Source organism: Haliaeetus albicilla, chromosome 9 (assembly GCF_947461875.1).
Source record: "Haliaeetus albicilla chromosome 9, bHalAlb1.1, whole genome shotgun sequence".
Classification (NCBI taxonomy): Eukaryota; Metazoa; Chordata; class Aves; order Accipitriformes; family Accipitridae; genus Haliaeetus; species Haliaeetus albicilla.
The window spans coordinates 16,928,903-16,946,418 of NC_091491.1; the positions used below are offsets into that span (position 1 = coordinate 16,928,903).

Sequence of the window (17,516 nt, forward strand, 5' to 3'; positions counted from 1 at the left end):
TTTTCCAGTATTATAAAAGATAACACGCAGCACAGCGGGGTTCAGCAAACCCCATGGGCAAAGTCTAGCAAAGCTCTCTATGGGCTGGGGTTGCTTTGTGTTAGCAAACTGTTAAGCCTAAATTAAAATTTCCAGATAACTCTGTATTAGACCTCATTCTCCAAAACTGGACAGGGATGTAGTGACCTGTGTTGTTTAAAAGTCTTAGTATAAAGTGTTCTTTGTGATCGAATGCGGTAGAACCCACATGCAGCAAGCACTGCTTGTTCACAGAGGCACTAGATAGCCTTTCCAGAAGTTTGTCTTCACTGTATGCCATATCCCTGTATGTCCAAAACCAGAAACCTTGGCTTGGGTCCAGTTTTAGGGGGCAAAGTTTAACAAAAAATTTGTAACACCACATTTGCTATTTTTATTCCAGAGGTGCAGTTCAGGGGAGAACATAGAAGGAGAGGGTTTGAAGGATGTTTTTTGTTTGGTTTTAGTTTTGTGGTTAGCTTTGTTAAATGACAGTGGTTCTTCAGGTTGGATTCTGTATCTGTTCAATTGGCAGGTATGGCTCAGTGCTTACTTATAATTGGGTAAGGGTTTGTCTTACTTATGCAGTAAATGAATGAAATAGGGACAGTCCCTTGAAAGAAAGCGTGAGTGGTCACCCTTGGTGTCACAAAAATAGAAAACAGTTGCTGTAGCTTAAAGCCTGAGAAATTTTGCATGCTGAAGACAGGAAATTGTAAGGTGCTCACCCTTATCTGTGCGTTGCTTATGGTTTTTAATTATGCAATCCCAGAAGGTTATGCAGTATAATGTGGTGAATGCAGCTGTTTCACATGCACCTTCTGCCTGCATTGCTTTGCTTCAGCAGTGTATCTTCAATAAGTATAACTTCTTTAATCTTACATTTTCTCTTTTTCACTGGATATTTTACATAATTCATGCACATTTAGTGCTTGGAGTCTGTTGAAACTGGGATTCATTCAGCACCGAAGACAATAGGGAAAGCAGAGAGCTGATTATGTATCCTCCACTGTCTGCCTGCAGAGGTTAGATGAAACCTCCAGAAATGTAGTGAGGATTCATCTGAGCTGCGGGGTCCTGCCCTGCTTGTGCAGGCAAAGCAATTGTAGGCATGCCTTCACCTGTCTTGGGGACAAGTTCTTTCTCACAGGACTTCAAACCCCACACACTGTTGCCTGGGGATGTATTTATTGCCTTCTACAGAGCGAAAAGCTGAAGGGCATTTGGGAAGTCCCACCAAGCAGCAAGTATCAGTGACCTGCAATAGTTTCCCCAGCTCAGTTACTGTCAGCAGTGAGCGCTGACAAATCAGAACGATGACCTCCACAAACTGCCTTCAGAAATGATGACAATGTTACATTTGCTGCCTTGGTTGCCTTGCTAGGTCTTGAGGACCTGTGTTTTCAAGCTTGTTCTGGTAATCACTAGAGCTAGATACTTTATGAAGAAATGAAAATGGAAATTTTCATTTAAGTGCTGAAGCTTTTCAGTTGGAAAACCAAAAAGCAAAAGGCTTGTGATAAAACTACAAAAATTGTTAGAAGTAGTGTACTCCAAAACTTTTACTTAAATTCTACCCACACACTACAGAAGTGCTTAAAAAATTGCATCAGATCCCCATGGATCTGCAGTCCTTGCTCATTCATCACCAACTCATCTGACTTGCACCCTGTAGCTAAATTTAATACCAGTCCCTCATGTTCTGTCATGGAACCATACTGTTGTTTGCTTGCTGTTGATGTAAATATTATTTATTATAACACAGAGAAATGCTGAAAGAGTTGGTTGCTCAGGAGGTTTCTCTTGGTGCTGTGAGTTGGATCATTATATGCTGTGTTGGTAAAATCTTTTTTGATGGCTAGTTTATTTAGGGTGAAGGACTACCTCAAGTACGTGGTGTTGGTGCTTTCTATAATTGCTTGGTGTTCTTACAGGCTTCTATCTAACTATATTAGATATTTGTCAATTAACATACTTTTTATGTGAATCATGGAGTGCCGGAGCAGAGTGGGAAGGTGTCCTTAAGTAGGGTATGAGTACATTATTTTTATGACCTATGTCTATCTTGTGTGGGAAAATGCTGGTTCAAAAGACTTCCACAGGTCCTTTACCTTCCAGAACTTCTAATTTTTTTTTCTTTAGGATGTAGAATTTTAACAAGGAACTTGAGATAAAAATTTGGCAGCCAGCTATACTCTACTGAGAACTCCTTCCAATATTTCTTCTCTTCAACAGACTCTTAATTTGCAGATGTCCCAGTTCTGCCACGGGAGCACTTCCTGCCTGTGAATATGACCAATCTTAAGGCTGCCAGAATGAAGCCTGAGTGGGATTACATAGAGGAAAACTCTTGAAGGGCCAGAAGAGATCAGAAGTGGCAGATATGACAGTCAGGATCTTTTTAAGATTAATTCAAACTGGGCTCACATTCCACATATAGAACTTGTTAAGCATTTGAAACTGAGCATGAGCAAAATGCATTGTGCTTCCTTCGCCTTTTCCATGACATTGTGGATAGGAAAAAGTGAGATGGCTGTTTTGGCCAAAATTGGATCAGGAGGGACTTCAGGTTTTAATCTAGATTTGCACTGTATCAGACAGTTTGGAAGTGAAGTCATGATGTGCCCTGCTGCCCACTTAGCAATGGAGGCAAGAATGCTTATTTGCACCTGGTTGACTTGTTTCCAGCAAGCAGTGATAGGATTCATATTTCATGCACATATCGCAAGTGAGCAAGGAAGTAGGTGCTGAACTTCAACAAATGTTCTGTGCACACTAGCGTGAAAGAGAGTGAAAATCATTTAGTGTTCCCATTTTTTTATACGTATAATGAGAAAGGAATTGTGACGCAGTGCCAGTAATTCATATACAGTGTCTCTTAAGTCAGTATTATGCTCAAAGAAATGGAGCTTGTGGTAGAGGCACTATGTAATGGTATCCTTCAGTTGTATTTGAGGAACAGAGGGAATTTTATAGGATTGCCAACACAGTAATTTTCTTTATTTTTTTCCTCTTTTAACTTATTTTGTTTGGATGTCTGATTCTCAGCCAGAAACACGAGCTAGAAGTAACACATCCTTAGTTGTTAAATTGCAATTCCTTGTTTCCTTCCAGGGATAATATCTTTCAGAAATTCTGAAGCCCTTTTTCCCAGAACTCTCTGATTTCCATGATTTTCACCCAAAGTCTTAAATGTAAAAGGCCACTGTAGCGAAAGTGACATGAATAAGCAAACTTGAGCGTCAGAACCAAACCGTATGCAGAATGAGACAAGAAAGCCTTCATCATCTCTCATCTCAGAGGAGACAGGGACTATTCACCTTCCATTCTCTCCAACATTATTCATGTTATTTAATTTACAACTGCACTTGCACTGTGCTATTCTCCCAAAAATTCATATGACTTTTTCCAGGTGAGGAGGTGCTGCTCTGGCCACCCACTGTCATGCTCTGCCCAGGTTCCCTGGATTCCTCCTCTTGCCTCTTCTCTCATGCTCTGTTCCCTTGCTGGAGACCCTCTCACTGAGCTTTACCCAGCATCCGAACTCCCCTGCCAGCACACGGGTTCCCACCACTTACTAAAGTCCGTTCCTTTACTGACTCTCCATGTCACATGATCCTCCCTTTCCTCAGCCATGCACTTGCTCGTCTCCCTTTGTACTCCTAATCAGCTCCATTTCTTCCCAGCCCCAGGTGTTGCATTCAAAATAGAGTAAGTTTCTGGGTGGCTTGTATTTTGGTAAGTAGCTGTTTCTCCCAGCTGTGATTCCTGTCTATGATCCCATTCCTGAGAAGTGCTCCTGAAATTTCTTAGTGCAAGATTTGATCTAAAAATAAATGTTTTCTGACAAAACAAAACTGAAACACAACCAGGTTGTTTCAAAATGCTTTAAAAAATAATTTACCAGGAATTTCTTAGCTCTTAGGTTCAGCTCTTTAGTGCAATATAAAAGCTTGCCTACGTGAGAGCCAAAAGTAAATTTAAAAATGCCACCTAGACTTCCTAGCTAACAGATAGTGTGGAAGACAACTTTTTTCCAAACCAGGAAGCCTAAGAAATTTCTTTTCAAATCTAAAAGGAAAAAAGTTCCTGCCAGCCTTTCACACCAAAGTAGAAGCGACTTGATTTTCAGCTTCCGTTTAAACTGGTGGGTATTGCAAGAATTTTATAACTTTGAAAACTTGCTGACTGTTACTGAAATGCCTATATATGGGTTTAAATACCTGCTTTAAGGCACTCCAGTTAGAAAAGATTGGCCTTAAGCAATATAACCAGATGACCAGTTTCATAGTTCCTCCTTGTGCCTTGGCTCAGGAAAGGAAAACACTTCCTCTTCCTTCTGAGGGCCCCAGACTTCCTGTGCCATCTATTTATACAATTGTTGTAATGAACCCCAAGTTAACCACTTCCTTGCCTGGCTTAGTGTTGGCTTTACATCTTTTAAATCTCTTTTCACTTTATGTCTTTATAGTCCACTTATAACTTCTCTTAAAGGTATCTTCAGAGCTGCTTTTCAGCCAACCCATATTCAGACTACCTTTGTCAAGGTGTTCTGTTGGCCAGATAGCATTCCTTGGAGATAATGATGAAGAGGAGACTTAGGTTAGGCGCTGTTGGCCTTTTTACACCAGATGCAAAGGAAGATTAGATGATCTCAGCCATACAAAAACTGGTTGAAAAGTTTGGGTGGATGAATTTGGAAAGGGGATCACAAGATTTAATGAAAGACCAGTGATTAAAGGCTTTAGTCATACCTCTTTTCATGAAATGAAGAACCCAGAAGCCTATTCAGCATGAAGGCGGGAACAAGTTGTAGCTAATTGTGTTAAAGTGTTGTACAGTGAGTGTACAGAAGATGGAAGGGAAATTGATAACTGGAAGAACCTGCAGAATTGAGGGCAGTTTCTGGAGGACAGGAGATACCAAGACATTCTGTGGGAAAGGAGCTTTCCAGCCAAAAGGGCTGGAGTCAGAAGGACATGTGGAAGATCTGAGAGCCCATGGTTTGGGATGCAGTTGAAATGGCTGGGCTGGTCATGACAAGCATGAGCGTGTTCAGTTTTACCTGTCGTCTTCAAGGAAATAGCAGGATCTGGACAAAGAGGCAGCAGGTAGATTTGCAGAGGGCTTCCTACACTTGCAGAATTAGGGGTAGCAGGAGGCCTTGCGAGGTCTCTGAGCCCAATGTTTGCCCTGTTTTCAGGCTGAAGTGGGGTCAGGTGCTCGCTAGCCAGCTGTGAGGAATGCCTGGGTACTCTGCACTGTGACGCTTCCAGTGACGTGGACGCATACTCTCCCTGTGTAGGCTGACTTCACTGTCTCTGCCTGGCGAGGTTCCCTGAGATCTCTCTCCTCTGCTGCAAAGCAAGCCAGCCACATCTGTGGTCCTTAGGGGACTTGCAGCACAGCTGGTTACCATCTTCTTTATAAGAGAATTTAAAACTTGTAAGACTGCTGCTGTGATGTCTCCAGGCTGTCCCTTTGCCAGACCATACCAGTCCCTTTCCTCTGCACTTTCCTTGTAAATCACATTTTCCAGCTCTTCAGCTGTCCTCACAATTTTTCCATGGGACTCTCTGGTATTTTTACATGTTTCTTAGAAAGTGATGCCCCGGCTGGACACAGCAGTCCAGCTAAGGCCTTATGGCACTAAGTACAGCAGAAGAGTTTCTTCCTGCATCTCATATGACACTCCCACTGATAGATCTTAGAAGGATAGGCTTTTTCTGATGCAGTTTTCCACTGTAAAATTGTTATGCAGTCTCTGATTCACTATTATCCAGATTCCTTTGTGTAATTCTGCTGTTTTACAGGCTGTTCCCTATATTGCATTATGTTCACTAGGTTTTTCCTTTCTGTATGTTACGGCTATCATCAGCACAAAGCTGAGGTATTGGCGGTGATGCTGGAGGAGTCGCCCATGGAAGGAGAGCCTGCCCTCCACACCTCTTGCTCCTGTGTCCTGTGAGCTGTGTGAGCACGTTTCTGGGGATGTGGTGTGTTGCCGTGGAGATGACACTTGCCATTCACGTTTCTAATGACTTGAAACAATTGACTTTGCAATTAAAACAAGATCTATCCTGTTATAACCCCGAGGAAATAGTTACTTACTAAATGAAAGCGGGGGAAGGAGGGGCTGGGAAGAGGCGGGAACTGGATTTCATTGTTGTGCTCTGCTCGGGTGGCTCCAGCTTGCTCTGCACTGCCCTGTCCTGCTCAGTTTTGTTTGCAGTGCCCCGTTCTGCATTTGCTCCCTGTCTTAAAAACCAGAGCAAGTTTGCATAAAGTTTAGGCTCCATTTTGCCTGGTTCCTGTCATCCAGTGCGGTTGTCTCTGAATAAACGTCCTAGAGTGCACCATTAGTCCAGTTTTTGCTAATGCACTCCGCAACCAGATGTGGGCCCACTTAATGCCAGTATTTTATTATCCACCGCTGCTTTTCCTTCCCAACCTATAAACCATTGCCACAAGTTCAAGTGTGAAGAAAGCATATGTCCCAGCTACCTGTGCTGCTTTCCTTTTCCATTGTTTGACCAGCATTTAGGTAGGTCATCTAGTAACCTGAGCGCTAGCTGCAACATTACTGAACGAGTTTTTTTGTGTTAAACTGATGCTACGTGGGCATTTATCCCTGCAGTCTTGGCCAATGCTGGGCTGGGAACACACTGCTGCCTGGGGGATGGTCCTATTGCCCTGCAGCTGGTAGCAAACTTATGGGCTTTTGGATTTGGAGGGACTCACACGGCACTCGTCGCTGGCGGTATCCGAGCACCTTGCAGTTCTGCATCGAACAAGGTGACTAAAGCCTGTCAAGCAGGCTTTGTTCTCATCCTTTCCCCAAGGGCAGAAGCAAGTGCAGCGAGGTCTTGCTTTTACTGTTCTCTTTCCCAATTCAAACAACATATAGTTTCGCTGTTCCTCTGTGCAGAGGTAGGCAGTGCAAAGCAGCGTGCCCTGCTCTCTTGGGGGGAGTCGGCAAATTTGGGGGGTGCCTTGAACCAAGAGGAGCTCATTTCATAGTGCAGGCAGAGAGGGTTGTTGGGCATTGTGTTGTGTTGAAGGGGCACAGCCCTTCCCGCATGCTTCCTCTGTTAAGGTCCTTGCAAATAATAATTATAATACAAAAGAAAACAAGTGAGAATAATCTTTGCTTTCACTCTCTTGATGGCAAAGCTGATGTGTAGTGAGGTCGTGCTGCCACTGTGGCTTTTGTGGTGTGGGGGAGAGCCTTCAAGCTCCCCCACCGTGAGCGGGTGCTGAGCAGGTTTGAGGCTCCCCCATCCTTCTCTCTGTGCTTGGCCACGGCTGGTCAGAGCTCCCAGCCTCACTGGTTCCCCATTTCCTTATTGTAGCTCTCGCTGTCTCTGTGCAGCTGCTTGGGACACATGTTCAGTTCCCTGCTGAATTCTGTCTTAAAATATGAAAGTGCTATCCTTTAATTTTACTGTGTGCCATGGGGATTTGGTCCTTTTTGTCCTGAATGGACTTGGGGGGAAGGTGGGCTGTCAGAGGAGCTGGTACCACTGGGGTGGAGACTGCCTCTCTTTGGGAATGAGCAGCTGGATTTGAATGCATGCAAAGCCCAGCTTCTCAACATGGCCACAAATACCAGTTGTCCTTGAGAGAGGAGATGGTGGAGTTCCTCGGGAAAGGTGGCTGGAGGTGGTGGGCTGGGTAGAAAGGGTGCATAATGGTGGGGCCCCTCTGCGCATGCATCCAGCTAGCCTGCATGTGGTTTATGGCCACTCTCTGGAATTTGAGCTGGACTGCAGGCTTCAGTCCAGTCTTGAAATGCAGTGCAATGAGTTAGAGGAAGGAGGCCTGTTACAAAATGCTTCGTCTTCTGGTTACCACAGAGACCAGCACAGTTTCGGAGACTGAACTATCCTTGGCAGCAAAAAGTGCTAATTCAGCCTTTCCTCCCACTTACATCAAGGCTCCATTTGGCCTGAAAAGAGCTTTGCAGGGCAATCTGTCTTCTTGCAGGCGCCCTGGGAGAGCAGGAGCTGAGAGGCAAAACAAGGCTGAGAAGACAGTGTTTGGGCACTGGGGTGGGAGGGAGGCTGTGTGGGGGTAGGATGGGGGGCTGCAGGGACAGTTATCAGTCAGGAGGTTCTGAGGAAGCGGGCAGACAAGCGAGGTCTTTGGAAAGTGAAGTAGGAGTGTGAAGACAACTTTGGAAAGAGGAGGAGCAGGGTAGGCTGCAGTAATTCAAGTGGTGGGAGAGAGCACTGGTGGCAACGCTTTCCTCCTGCAAAGATGCAGATGGCAAACCCCGGCCATCCTGCTTACCCTCTATGTGTTTTAGGGTCTGAATGTGCACTCTGATGGGGCTGATGCCTTTTTCCAGGTGCCCTTTGGGGTAGCTTAGGGCAAAGCAAACCATCACAGCAAGCTTCGTCTCTCATGAGCTCCAGCCCAGGTGGTGGGCAGAAAGCAGTCCAGGCACATCAGATCCAGAGGATGAACACTGCCATGGGCAGGGCATGAAGGCCGAGCATGCTGCCATCCTGCAGTCAGTGCTGTTAACAGTGCACTCTGGGCTGCCAGGGTGGACTGCTGATCACAGCTGCGTAACTAATCACAAAACCAGGGATTTCGGAGCAGAGGAAGGTACTGCAGGGAAGATGAACAGAGAAACATGGGAGCAACTAGCTGAACTATTCCAGGTCTGTCCCAGTGCAGCACTATGACTTCAGGATCCTTTCATATGATGGATTAGAGCCGAATGCTTTTTTTTTTGATGTTTTTCCCTGATTCCCAGCCTTCACAGTTGGCATCAAGAAGCAGAAGAGTCTGGGAGGACCAAGACACATTTGCATTAATTGGTGTAAATCAGAAGTCATTCTGATAATGCTGAGTTTGTGCTGCTCTAGCAGAGCAGGATCTGGCCTACACTGTTACAGTCCTGTGAAGTTTTAACCAGTGATTTGTTTCAGCACCTCTGGCTTCACAAAAACATAATCCAGTGTTTGCTCAAGCACTGCTTTCATGCTGAATGCGACGTTTTCCAGTGTTCCAGAATAATAAATCTTGATAAATGCAGGAACACCTGGGAGACAGAAAAGGAAGCTGTACAGGCAGAGCTCTCAGAAACATCATACACGTTTGTTATGAAAATGTGTCTTGCTGTGCCTTTAAGGACATGCAGGTGTAGTTAAAAATGAGAGGTATTTTTGATGTCAGGCCTGAGGGCACTGAAGGCTTCCAATGTGGTTCAGTATGAAAGTGCTGTCCTAATTTCTGGCCTGAGATTTTATTCTTTGGAAAAATTAAGAAGAAACCTTGTTGCTGCTAGGACTCACTGAAGATGTTTTTCTGTGCTCTGCTCACTGTGGTTTATGGCAGCATTTCTCCTGTTTAATCTCTTGGGTTTGCTATATATGCCTTTTAAACAAAAAAGTTCACAGATAGTAAGAAACTAGGCAAACACGAATGGCAGGTAAATAAGCTTGTTCAAACTTTTATCAAAACTTTGTGTGTGTTAATTTTTACAGCCAATAATTGCAATCCAAAAAGAAATTAAAATGTCCTGCCTGTTAGTCAGAGACAGAATGTCTAAAGTGTGGCTGCATAACAAGTTACTTCAAATTGGAGGCAAAGCTTTAATTTGTTATTAACTAACTGTGTTTCCTGTGCAAAATCTAGCTTTATGCATGTAAAATAGCACAAGTCAAGCCTGCCATTAGGGAGATCAGATCTTCCTTTTGATTACCCACTGCTGCTGTATCCCCAGATGTGAACTGTTCCCAGTGTTGCTCTTTTAAGTCAAGAAACAGTCTTGTGGGGCTGGAAAACATCTACTCTGCACTATTCTGCCCCTGCTCCTTCATGTTCTGCTGCATGTGTAGATGGGGCTTTCCTGGGTTGGTTTCTCTGGGAAAGCCTTTCATCCAGAAAGAGAGCACCTTGCCAGGAAGAGCATGCCCCAGGAAGAGTGATCAGAGCTTTAGTTACATGTTGCTGTTGCCAGGGGTTTGGATGGTACTTAAGCGCAGTGCTGGAGGAAATGCAGAGCTCTTTCTTCTGGTCAGGACGTCTGTGCTGAGCCATGACAAATCATTTTTCTGTCTTTAGTAGGGCCATTGGTTGAAGTAATGGGGCAGAGCTGCAGGGATGGCAGCTGTTCCTGCCTGGTGAATCCAACAGATTTACTATTTGCACCAATGCGTAGATGTAATTGCTCTAAAGCTTTGCCTCTGAAGACATCTAAAACCTTAAGCCTGTGTTTGCCTTCTGCAAGAATCTATTTCCTGAGATGAGTGGCCAGGGCTGTGCTAGAAACAGGTTTAGTCACAGTTAAAATTCAGCTGGCAAGCTCAGTGTCATGCCTGATGTGTTCACAGTCCTAGCTGTGTGCTGAGCCTCTTGAGCTGTGTCCTCCCTTTGAATCCTGGAAGGGATGCTAACATCTAGATTTAGACATCTTTATCTTGCAATTTCACAGAAAAATTCTGCGTGGATACCACAAAATATAATGTAGTCCAGGGCTTTTGTGCTCAGTAAAAGAGGGAATACAAAAATTAATCTGGCAGAATTCTTTGTTTTTAAAGTCTTTCTTTCTTTGCTTTGAAGCCAAGCACACTGATTCAAATGAGAGAGCCTTCTGTTTGGCTTCAGTGAATCTTTGAGGTTGCCATTTTTGCTGACACTGGCTGGAACGTGTGTGTGTATCTGTTTCTGTTTGTGCTGCAGGAGTCGTACTGCACAGAGCCTGTGGTCAGATGGGCAGTGAGAGCTGGGCTGGCTTTTTCTGGACAGCAGTAGTGGGTTTCTCTATGACTTTGTTTTTCCTTCTGTGAGGAGCAGTGTTTCTGTGGTAGGAAATCCCAGGCCATGACAGCCTCTGTGTTATTGTTTCAGGCATCAGAGGGTGTTCCTGTGAAGTATTTCGAGAACTTGGAGGAACTGATAGAATTTTACAAGAAGGAGAACATGGGTCTGGTATGGCACCTCAAATATCCAGTGCCGCGGGAAGAAGAGGAGGCTGCAGATGAACTGGAGGAGGATGCTGGTAAGAAACCCATGATGTGACTTGGTGATGCAGACCCTTGACACTTACTCTGGACTGGAGATATGCAGTGCAGGCAGGGGGATTAGAGCATGTCATGCAATAAAATGGAGTAGGGCATAGAGAGACCTGAGCTGACAAGAGCTTGAGGCAGTGAGTCATCATGGCTCTGGGGTGGTACTGCATTTGGAACACCATTTTAGCTCACCTGAGGGAACACATTAAGAGTCTCTGCAGAAGTATATTGTATCAGGTGTAGGGCTGACTACTCTGTTGTTCTTCATCTGGATTCAAGCTGGTTTACATTCAGCCTTCCCACATGTCTCTGCACCCCTCTCCCTGCACTGCATCTGTAGGGCCACTGTCTCAGCAGCAGAGATGCTCCCCTAGAGACTTGGAGCATGTCTCTCTGCAGTACCACACACCTGCAGCTGCTGTGGGTCTTGGGTCATCTGAAACTCAGGCCCCCTTTTCTGCTCTGATCTAGAGGACATTTCTAACAGTCATAACTAGAGGGCACAGATCCTGCAGTGGCAGACAGTCTAACTCTATGGGTAGAGGCAGATGTATGATGAAGTGTGACTGGCATCATCCCAACTATTATATGTGAAATGTCACTGTGGGTTCCTGACACTCACCGTTCTTGGATTGTTCCTTGGCTTTTTCCTGGATCATCCCTTGGATCTATCATTGTTCTCCTGAATCCCAGGGGAAGGTCATGCCCACAGAGCCATCCTTCCTGTCCTTTCTGACATCTGTCCAGAAATGATGAGCACTACAGTAAAACTTGTCTGAAGGACGTAGTCCCTGTGACAGACAAACAGGCATGTGCACTAAAGCAGATTGATGTGCCTGTGTACATTTATGCAATCCAATGGATGTCCAGTAGGAGCTGGAAGATTTTGGTATGCAATTCTTATGAAGAAACAGAACAAAATTTTGCAAAGCTGCTCAGGAAAGATGTTCCTGTTTTTTTGGCCAGCTGCACTGAGTCTCCAGCTCTCAGGGCAGGGACGGGAACTACAGCAAAAGTAATACACAGAGAGGTGAGCAGCAGGGAATGACGCTCTAACCAAGACTAAGAGCCTTTAGCTGAAGAGATATTATCACTGGGGCTGGGCTGTTCACATACAGAATTTAATTTTGTTAAGGCACTCTGGTGCCGTCGTACTGGAGCCATGTAGGGCCTATAGATGTCTGGCTATCTCACATGTAGAATTGCAGAGGTGGAAGATGAGCACCCAGATACCCTGAAGATGCACCACCCAGCTGTGCCATTGCTCAGTACTGTGGTGGCTCTGTGTATCACAGTTTCTGCCCAGGAGCAATGGATCAGCTTTGGGTATCTTTTTGTAATGAAAGTTCCACCATTAAGAAATAACCAAACAAAACCTCACAACTCAACTAGTTACATATAGAAAAGTGTTAGAGCAATTGGTATGAAAAGAAAGGCAACCATGACTGGGATAAACGGAGATGAACCCGCTCTTCTCCCAGGAGAGGGAGGTATGCTGAGCAGCAGGATGACAGAGCAGGAGAACCCTTTATGCTTCCAACTTGATGGCCACAAGACAAGGCAGGGTACTCAGCCCCTCTGTATTGGATTATGGGGTCTATTTTCTCCACCTGTGTTTGCTTACTTTAGCTGTTCACTTCTTTCCATTAGCAGCTTCTGGTGCTCTTTCCATCATGCCCCTCCATCCATTCTGCCCCAGTAGCAGATCTCCATGATAATGGTAACAATATGGTTGAGGTACAGCTATGCTCTAAGTGTTATATTCAAGGTAACTAATTAACCTTCATAGCTGCTGTGCAGATGGAACGGTCAAACTGACTCGGATGAGATTACACTGCTGGGCAGAGGCATATGCTGCCGGCACACAAGGTCCGAGCCTGGCAGCTCAGCCTGCTGCTCTCACACCCCTGACATCCCTGAGAACAGGGCTGGGCCAGTATTGAGCGCTGAGCTTTCCAGCTCTGAAAGCAGAGGCCCTTCAGAAGGGATGGTTTCTGCAGTGACTGCCACTGTGATGCAGATTCTGCCCTGCCTGTGGATGAAGGGGAGGAGGTCAAATTGCCATGCTGGGATGACTGTGCCTTTCCTTTCCTCCTTGCCAGACCTGGTACCCACGCCTCCTATCCTGCCCCCACGCAACATCCTCATGGTATTGCCGAGCAGCGAGACAAAGGAGGTATCTTCTCTCCCTGAAAACTCCAGGGTGGCAGATGTTAATAAACTGTCCCTTTCTGAGACACTACTCCAGCGACTGCAGTACCAGGACACAAGCAGGTGAGGATGGCAAGTCACAGGGCTGCAGAATCAGCCTTCAGCCCAGCTCTGTGGTTTCTGGGCCTTTCTGGGACAGCTGAGGACCTATTTGATTCAGCAAAACTACTCCTCATTTACACTACCAAATGAAGAACAGAATCAGATTTACAGTGTGTTTGCTACTCTTGACAGTCCAGCTGTCATCCAGAAAAAAAATACTTTTCTCAAGTATTAAGATTGCCAGTAGACTTTCTCCACTGAGGTATAGTTTTCTAATATAAGGGATGGTAATATCTGAGAGAACTTGGTGTATTAGCCATGTGCCTAAACTACAGATTGTATCAGAAAGCACCAGCCAGTCCTCAAAAAGAATAAACTTGTGTGTGGATTTCCAGATGCTCATACTTACTGATTTACTCCAGCTACAGGTCTGACTCACATTGTCCCATGTGCTACCTGGACATGCACTGAAGCCTTAGAGGAAGTCGCATGGCATTTAATGACCAGATCTGCAAAGTTTAAAAATAAAATAAAATAATAAAATCAGAAGGCATGCCTGTTGGCAGGGCAGTGGGAGGCTGTGAGCAAACAGTGGTTGTGCATGGCAGCACAAGTCCTGTTGTGGTGGCCTGGTAGCAGCTGGCTGCCTGGGAGAAACCCAGTTTTGTTCATCTGCCTGCACTATTTCATCTGATAAGCAGCCAGCTGGGACTTTCTGCGTTTGTCAGGGCACAAGACAGCACATACAGTCTGCCTGGTTCATCCTTCCTTGTGGTGCTGGAGTCCAGGCACCACAGAGACAAGGAGGAGGGGAGCATCTTGTACAGCTCTGTGGTCTCAGCCCCCCTAAAACTGTTTTGGATTGTTTCGCATAAAACCTTCAAACTGGGACTTGGTGAGGTGAAAGGGAGTCTTCATGTCCCCAGAGCCCCTGAGCTGCTGATTGTTAACAATCTCACAGCAGCCTGGCTTTACCTGCCAAGGCTAATGATCCCACCATGACTTTGGCAAAGCCAGGCATCACAAGACTTTCCCTGGCATGGTGGTTCAGCAGTCATGGAGGAGGGGATTTAGGGTGGGGAATAAGGAAGAGGAGAAGGTGTCAACAGTGTGTGGGGGGATCCATGGTCCAGAGAAGAGCTGGCTTTTGACCTGTCTGTTTTTTTCACAGTGTCTCCGACGAGCATCTTAAACTCATCCAGGATTACCTGCGAGTTCACATCATCAGTGACTTTGAGATGGTGCAGACTGGCTCAGGCAGTCTTCCTCAACTGAAGAAACTACTTACACTTCTTTGCAAAGGACTCTTCAGGTAACTAGAGGCTGGTTTTCAGAGATCAGAGTATAATGCTGTCACACTATAGTCTAACATAGGTTCCACATGCATGCATTCAGAACCTGTATTTCTGGTATAGGAAATTGGCTTACCCTCAAACCCAATATATTTAGATCTCACGACCTGTGATTCTGGTCCAAAGATGTGAAATCTATATAAAAAGACATAGCTCTGACAGTGAAGTTTCCCTGTAGGCGGTTTCAGTCAGTAGAGTATTATTTTTTATGCTTTGTTTAGAAAGAAACAAAACAAAAAAGTGCACTAACTGATTAACTGCATAATTTGGTAATGCATAAATGACACCCACAGAATTGTCAAGCACAAGTCGTTTATGGAAACAAGCACATATTGGTGTATAGCTATGTTTTAAACACTGGTTTTCCTTTCCACTAATGCACTGTGAACCTGGAGTGATTCCACCGATGTCAGTGAAGTCCAGCTCAAATGAAAAGAGAAACAAGTCTAGACTCTACAAATTTTACCTTTCTTATTTATAGACCTTCCAGGTCCCAGATAGGAAAACTCCAGCAGGGAACTAAAACCTTGCAGAGCTCCCTCTTTCTCTGGTGGAAGGATGTGATTTCCCTCCCTTGCTGCTTGTAAGCAAACAAGGAGATTAATCCACACTTCCACAGAAATCTTAGAGCACTCTATGGCAGAGGGCACATACTTCCACACTTGTATCTGTGGCTCGCAATATCCTTCTCTCCAGTGCATTTAGAAGTGAGGCTGGTAGTGCTACTGGCCTGATCTTGTTCTCCTAGAGCTCACCAAGGCTGAAGAAAGGGCTAAAATGAGGGGTGGATACTGTTTATTTGCTTGTCATGGAAGGCAGGGAGTGAGTGAGCTGCTCAGCTGCTTGGGACCACAATTACTCCTCTGAAGCAGTGGGCACTGTGCATGTTTTACCAGGCAGAGGGGGAGGAATATGCAGCCCTGGTCCTTTGGCCAGAAGCCAGCTGCCCACAGACAAGCCCCTGGCAGGACTGAGGACAGGTTGTGCAAAGAGCTGCCCTTTTTCTTCTGTGCCCTGCTTGAGGGTTTTGCTTCTCTACATCCACAGAGGGGGAGACTCAGGTGGCCAGCTAAGAATAAACCTGAACAATGGAAACTAAAACCTAATGAAATCACAAGTGAGAGTTCTGTGTTACTACAATACCTCAGTACTGCTGTTCTGATGATGGCCAGCTTTTTCCATTTCCAACTTCTTATTCTACTTCACCTTATCTGGGTTTTACAACCCTACTCCTCATAAATGTACACAGGATGGCAAGAAAGGAGATGAAACAGGTCTACAATCCTCTCAAGTGCCAGGACACCTTTTACATTTCCAGATTTTCTGTAGGTTTTTTTGGTGACTGGACTTTGCAAAGTGTCATCCTAGAACAGAGCTGGGTGAGGAGTTCTGCTGGTGGAAGCCTGCTGAGCGCAGGAACACTGCACCACCATGAACACAGCAAAGGGCAAGCTGCCTGCCCTCTGTCCTTCTGGTGGCTGCATGGAAATGTACGTCCTTGTGCAGTTCTTCCCCCATGCCCCCTTCCCCAGCATTTTCTCCCCAGCATTTTCTCCCTGCATCATTTCAGTTAGATGGAGCTGCCTTCTCAATTTTTTTGTGAAGGTCCACAGCTGCAGGCTGTTTTCAGTCCCAGTCAGATCTCTCTGAGGAACTTCTCCCCCTCTATTCGGATTGTGCCATGAATCTCTACCATCCAGCCAAACCATTTGCTTAGCTTCAGCTGGCTAATAGTCAGATGCTTGGGTATCTTATAGTTTTCTGCAGTCTTAATCTCCAAGGTTGTCTGGGGTTTTAGCTTACTTCCCTTATCAGACTTCTGAACTCAAATTTAATCAGCAGCTTACCTAAAAGTAGTTTTTATTTTCCTCCTCTTTCTTCAGCTGCGCAGGGATTCCAACTGAATGTGCGGGTAATTCCTGGGCTGCTTCTCAGTGGCTGTGTCCTTTTTCTTAATAATGTTCAATTTCATTATTTTCACAATATTTGAGAATAGGTTAAAAAAACCAAACAAGCAACAAGAAGAAATGTTAACTGGCACAGCTTGAGCTCTTTCACTGGAGTTGAAGCTCCTTTGAATTTCCTGGCACTGCCAAGGGTTAAGAGTGTGCAGGCAGAGCTGTGGCTGAGCTGACCCTAGCTGTTTGTGAGCCACACTGATTTGCTGTGAATCTGAAGTTTTTGCAATGCTGTATTCTGGCTTCTTCCAACCTCCCAGAGCCCAGCTGTGCCGTCTTTCAGGGTCACTGTCAGACACACTGCTGTCACTGTGAAAAATGAGCATCCCAATGCCCTTTTGCTGACTCACTTCTGTGTTTTGATACTGGGCTGTGGATAAGCACTGACTGCCAATGTTAGCAAGGTAGACAGGATGCATGCTGGAGCTGCTCAGTGATTAGGAGAAGAAAAGAGCTTATAGTGAGCTGTGGAGTTGGGCCAACTGTTTGTGAACAGTCTGTGCTTTTGCAGTTCGTGTATTATCCATGGACAGGTGCAGGACCCATTTCTGACCACGAAGCTCAAGCACAGCTGGGCCACAGCAGACCAGGAGTGCAGAGTTTGTGATCTCTTCCCTTCACCCTCCTCACCACTGATCCTTGTTTAATTCAGCAAGGACCAGACCCCACAGTGCATTAGAGACAGCGAAAGCTGCTTTTAACTCTGCTGGAAGCTGCCATTACCTTCTAGGGTTAGCTGTGGCCAAGGGGGTCAGGACAGCCATGGCACATCTTATCAGAGCCCAGGAGGCAATGGGGCAACCGCTCTTGGGAGAGGCTGTTCACTCTGGCAGCTCAGATAATAAAAACGAAACAAAACAGACACTTGTAAGGCTGATGGGTACTTTTGTGAAGCATTCAGTGCTAAA

At 45.4% G+C, this 17,516-nt stretch overlaps 1 protein-coding gene across 2 annotated transcripts in view; it reads left to right on the top strand.

Annotated features, from left to right (window-relative positions):
* Window positions 1-17,516, top strand: part of INPP5D (inositol polyphosphate-5-phosphatase D) — a 60,703-nt gene that overhangs the window by 20,166 nt on the left and 23,021 nt on the right. For both annotated transcript variants that reach the window (XM_069791900.1, XM_009927969.2), the window contains exons 5-7: window positions 10,882-11,032; window positions 13,148-13,319; window positions 14,470-14,610. In XM_069791900.1, coding sequence (XP_069648001.1) covers window positions 10,882-11,032; window positions 13,148-13,319; window positions 14,470-14,610 — 464 coding nt within the window. The remainder of the gene's footprint in view (window positions 1-10,881; window positions 11,033-13,147; window positions 13,320-14,469; window positions 14,611-17,516) is intronic.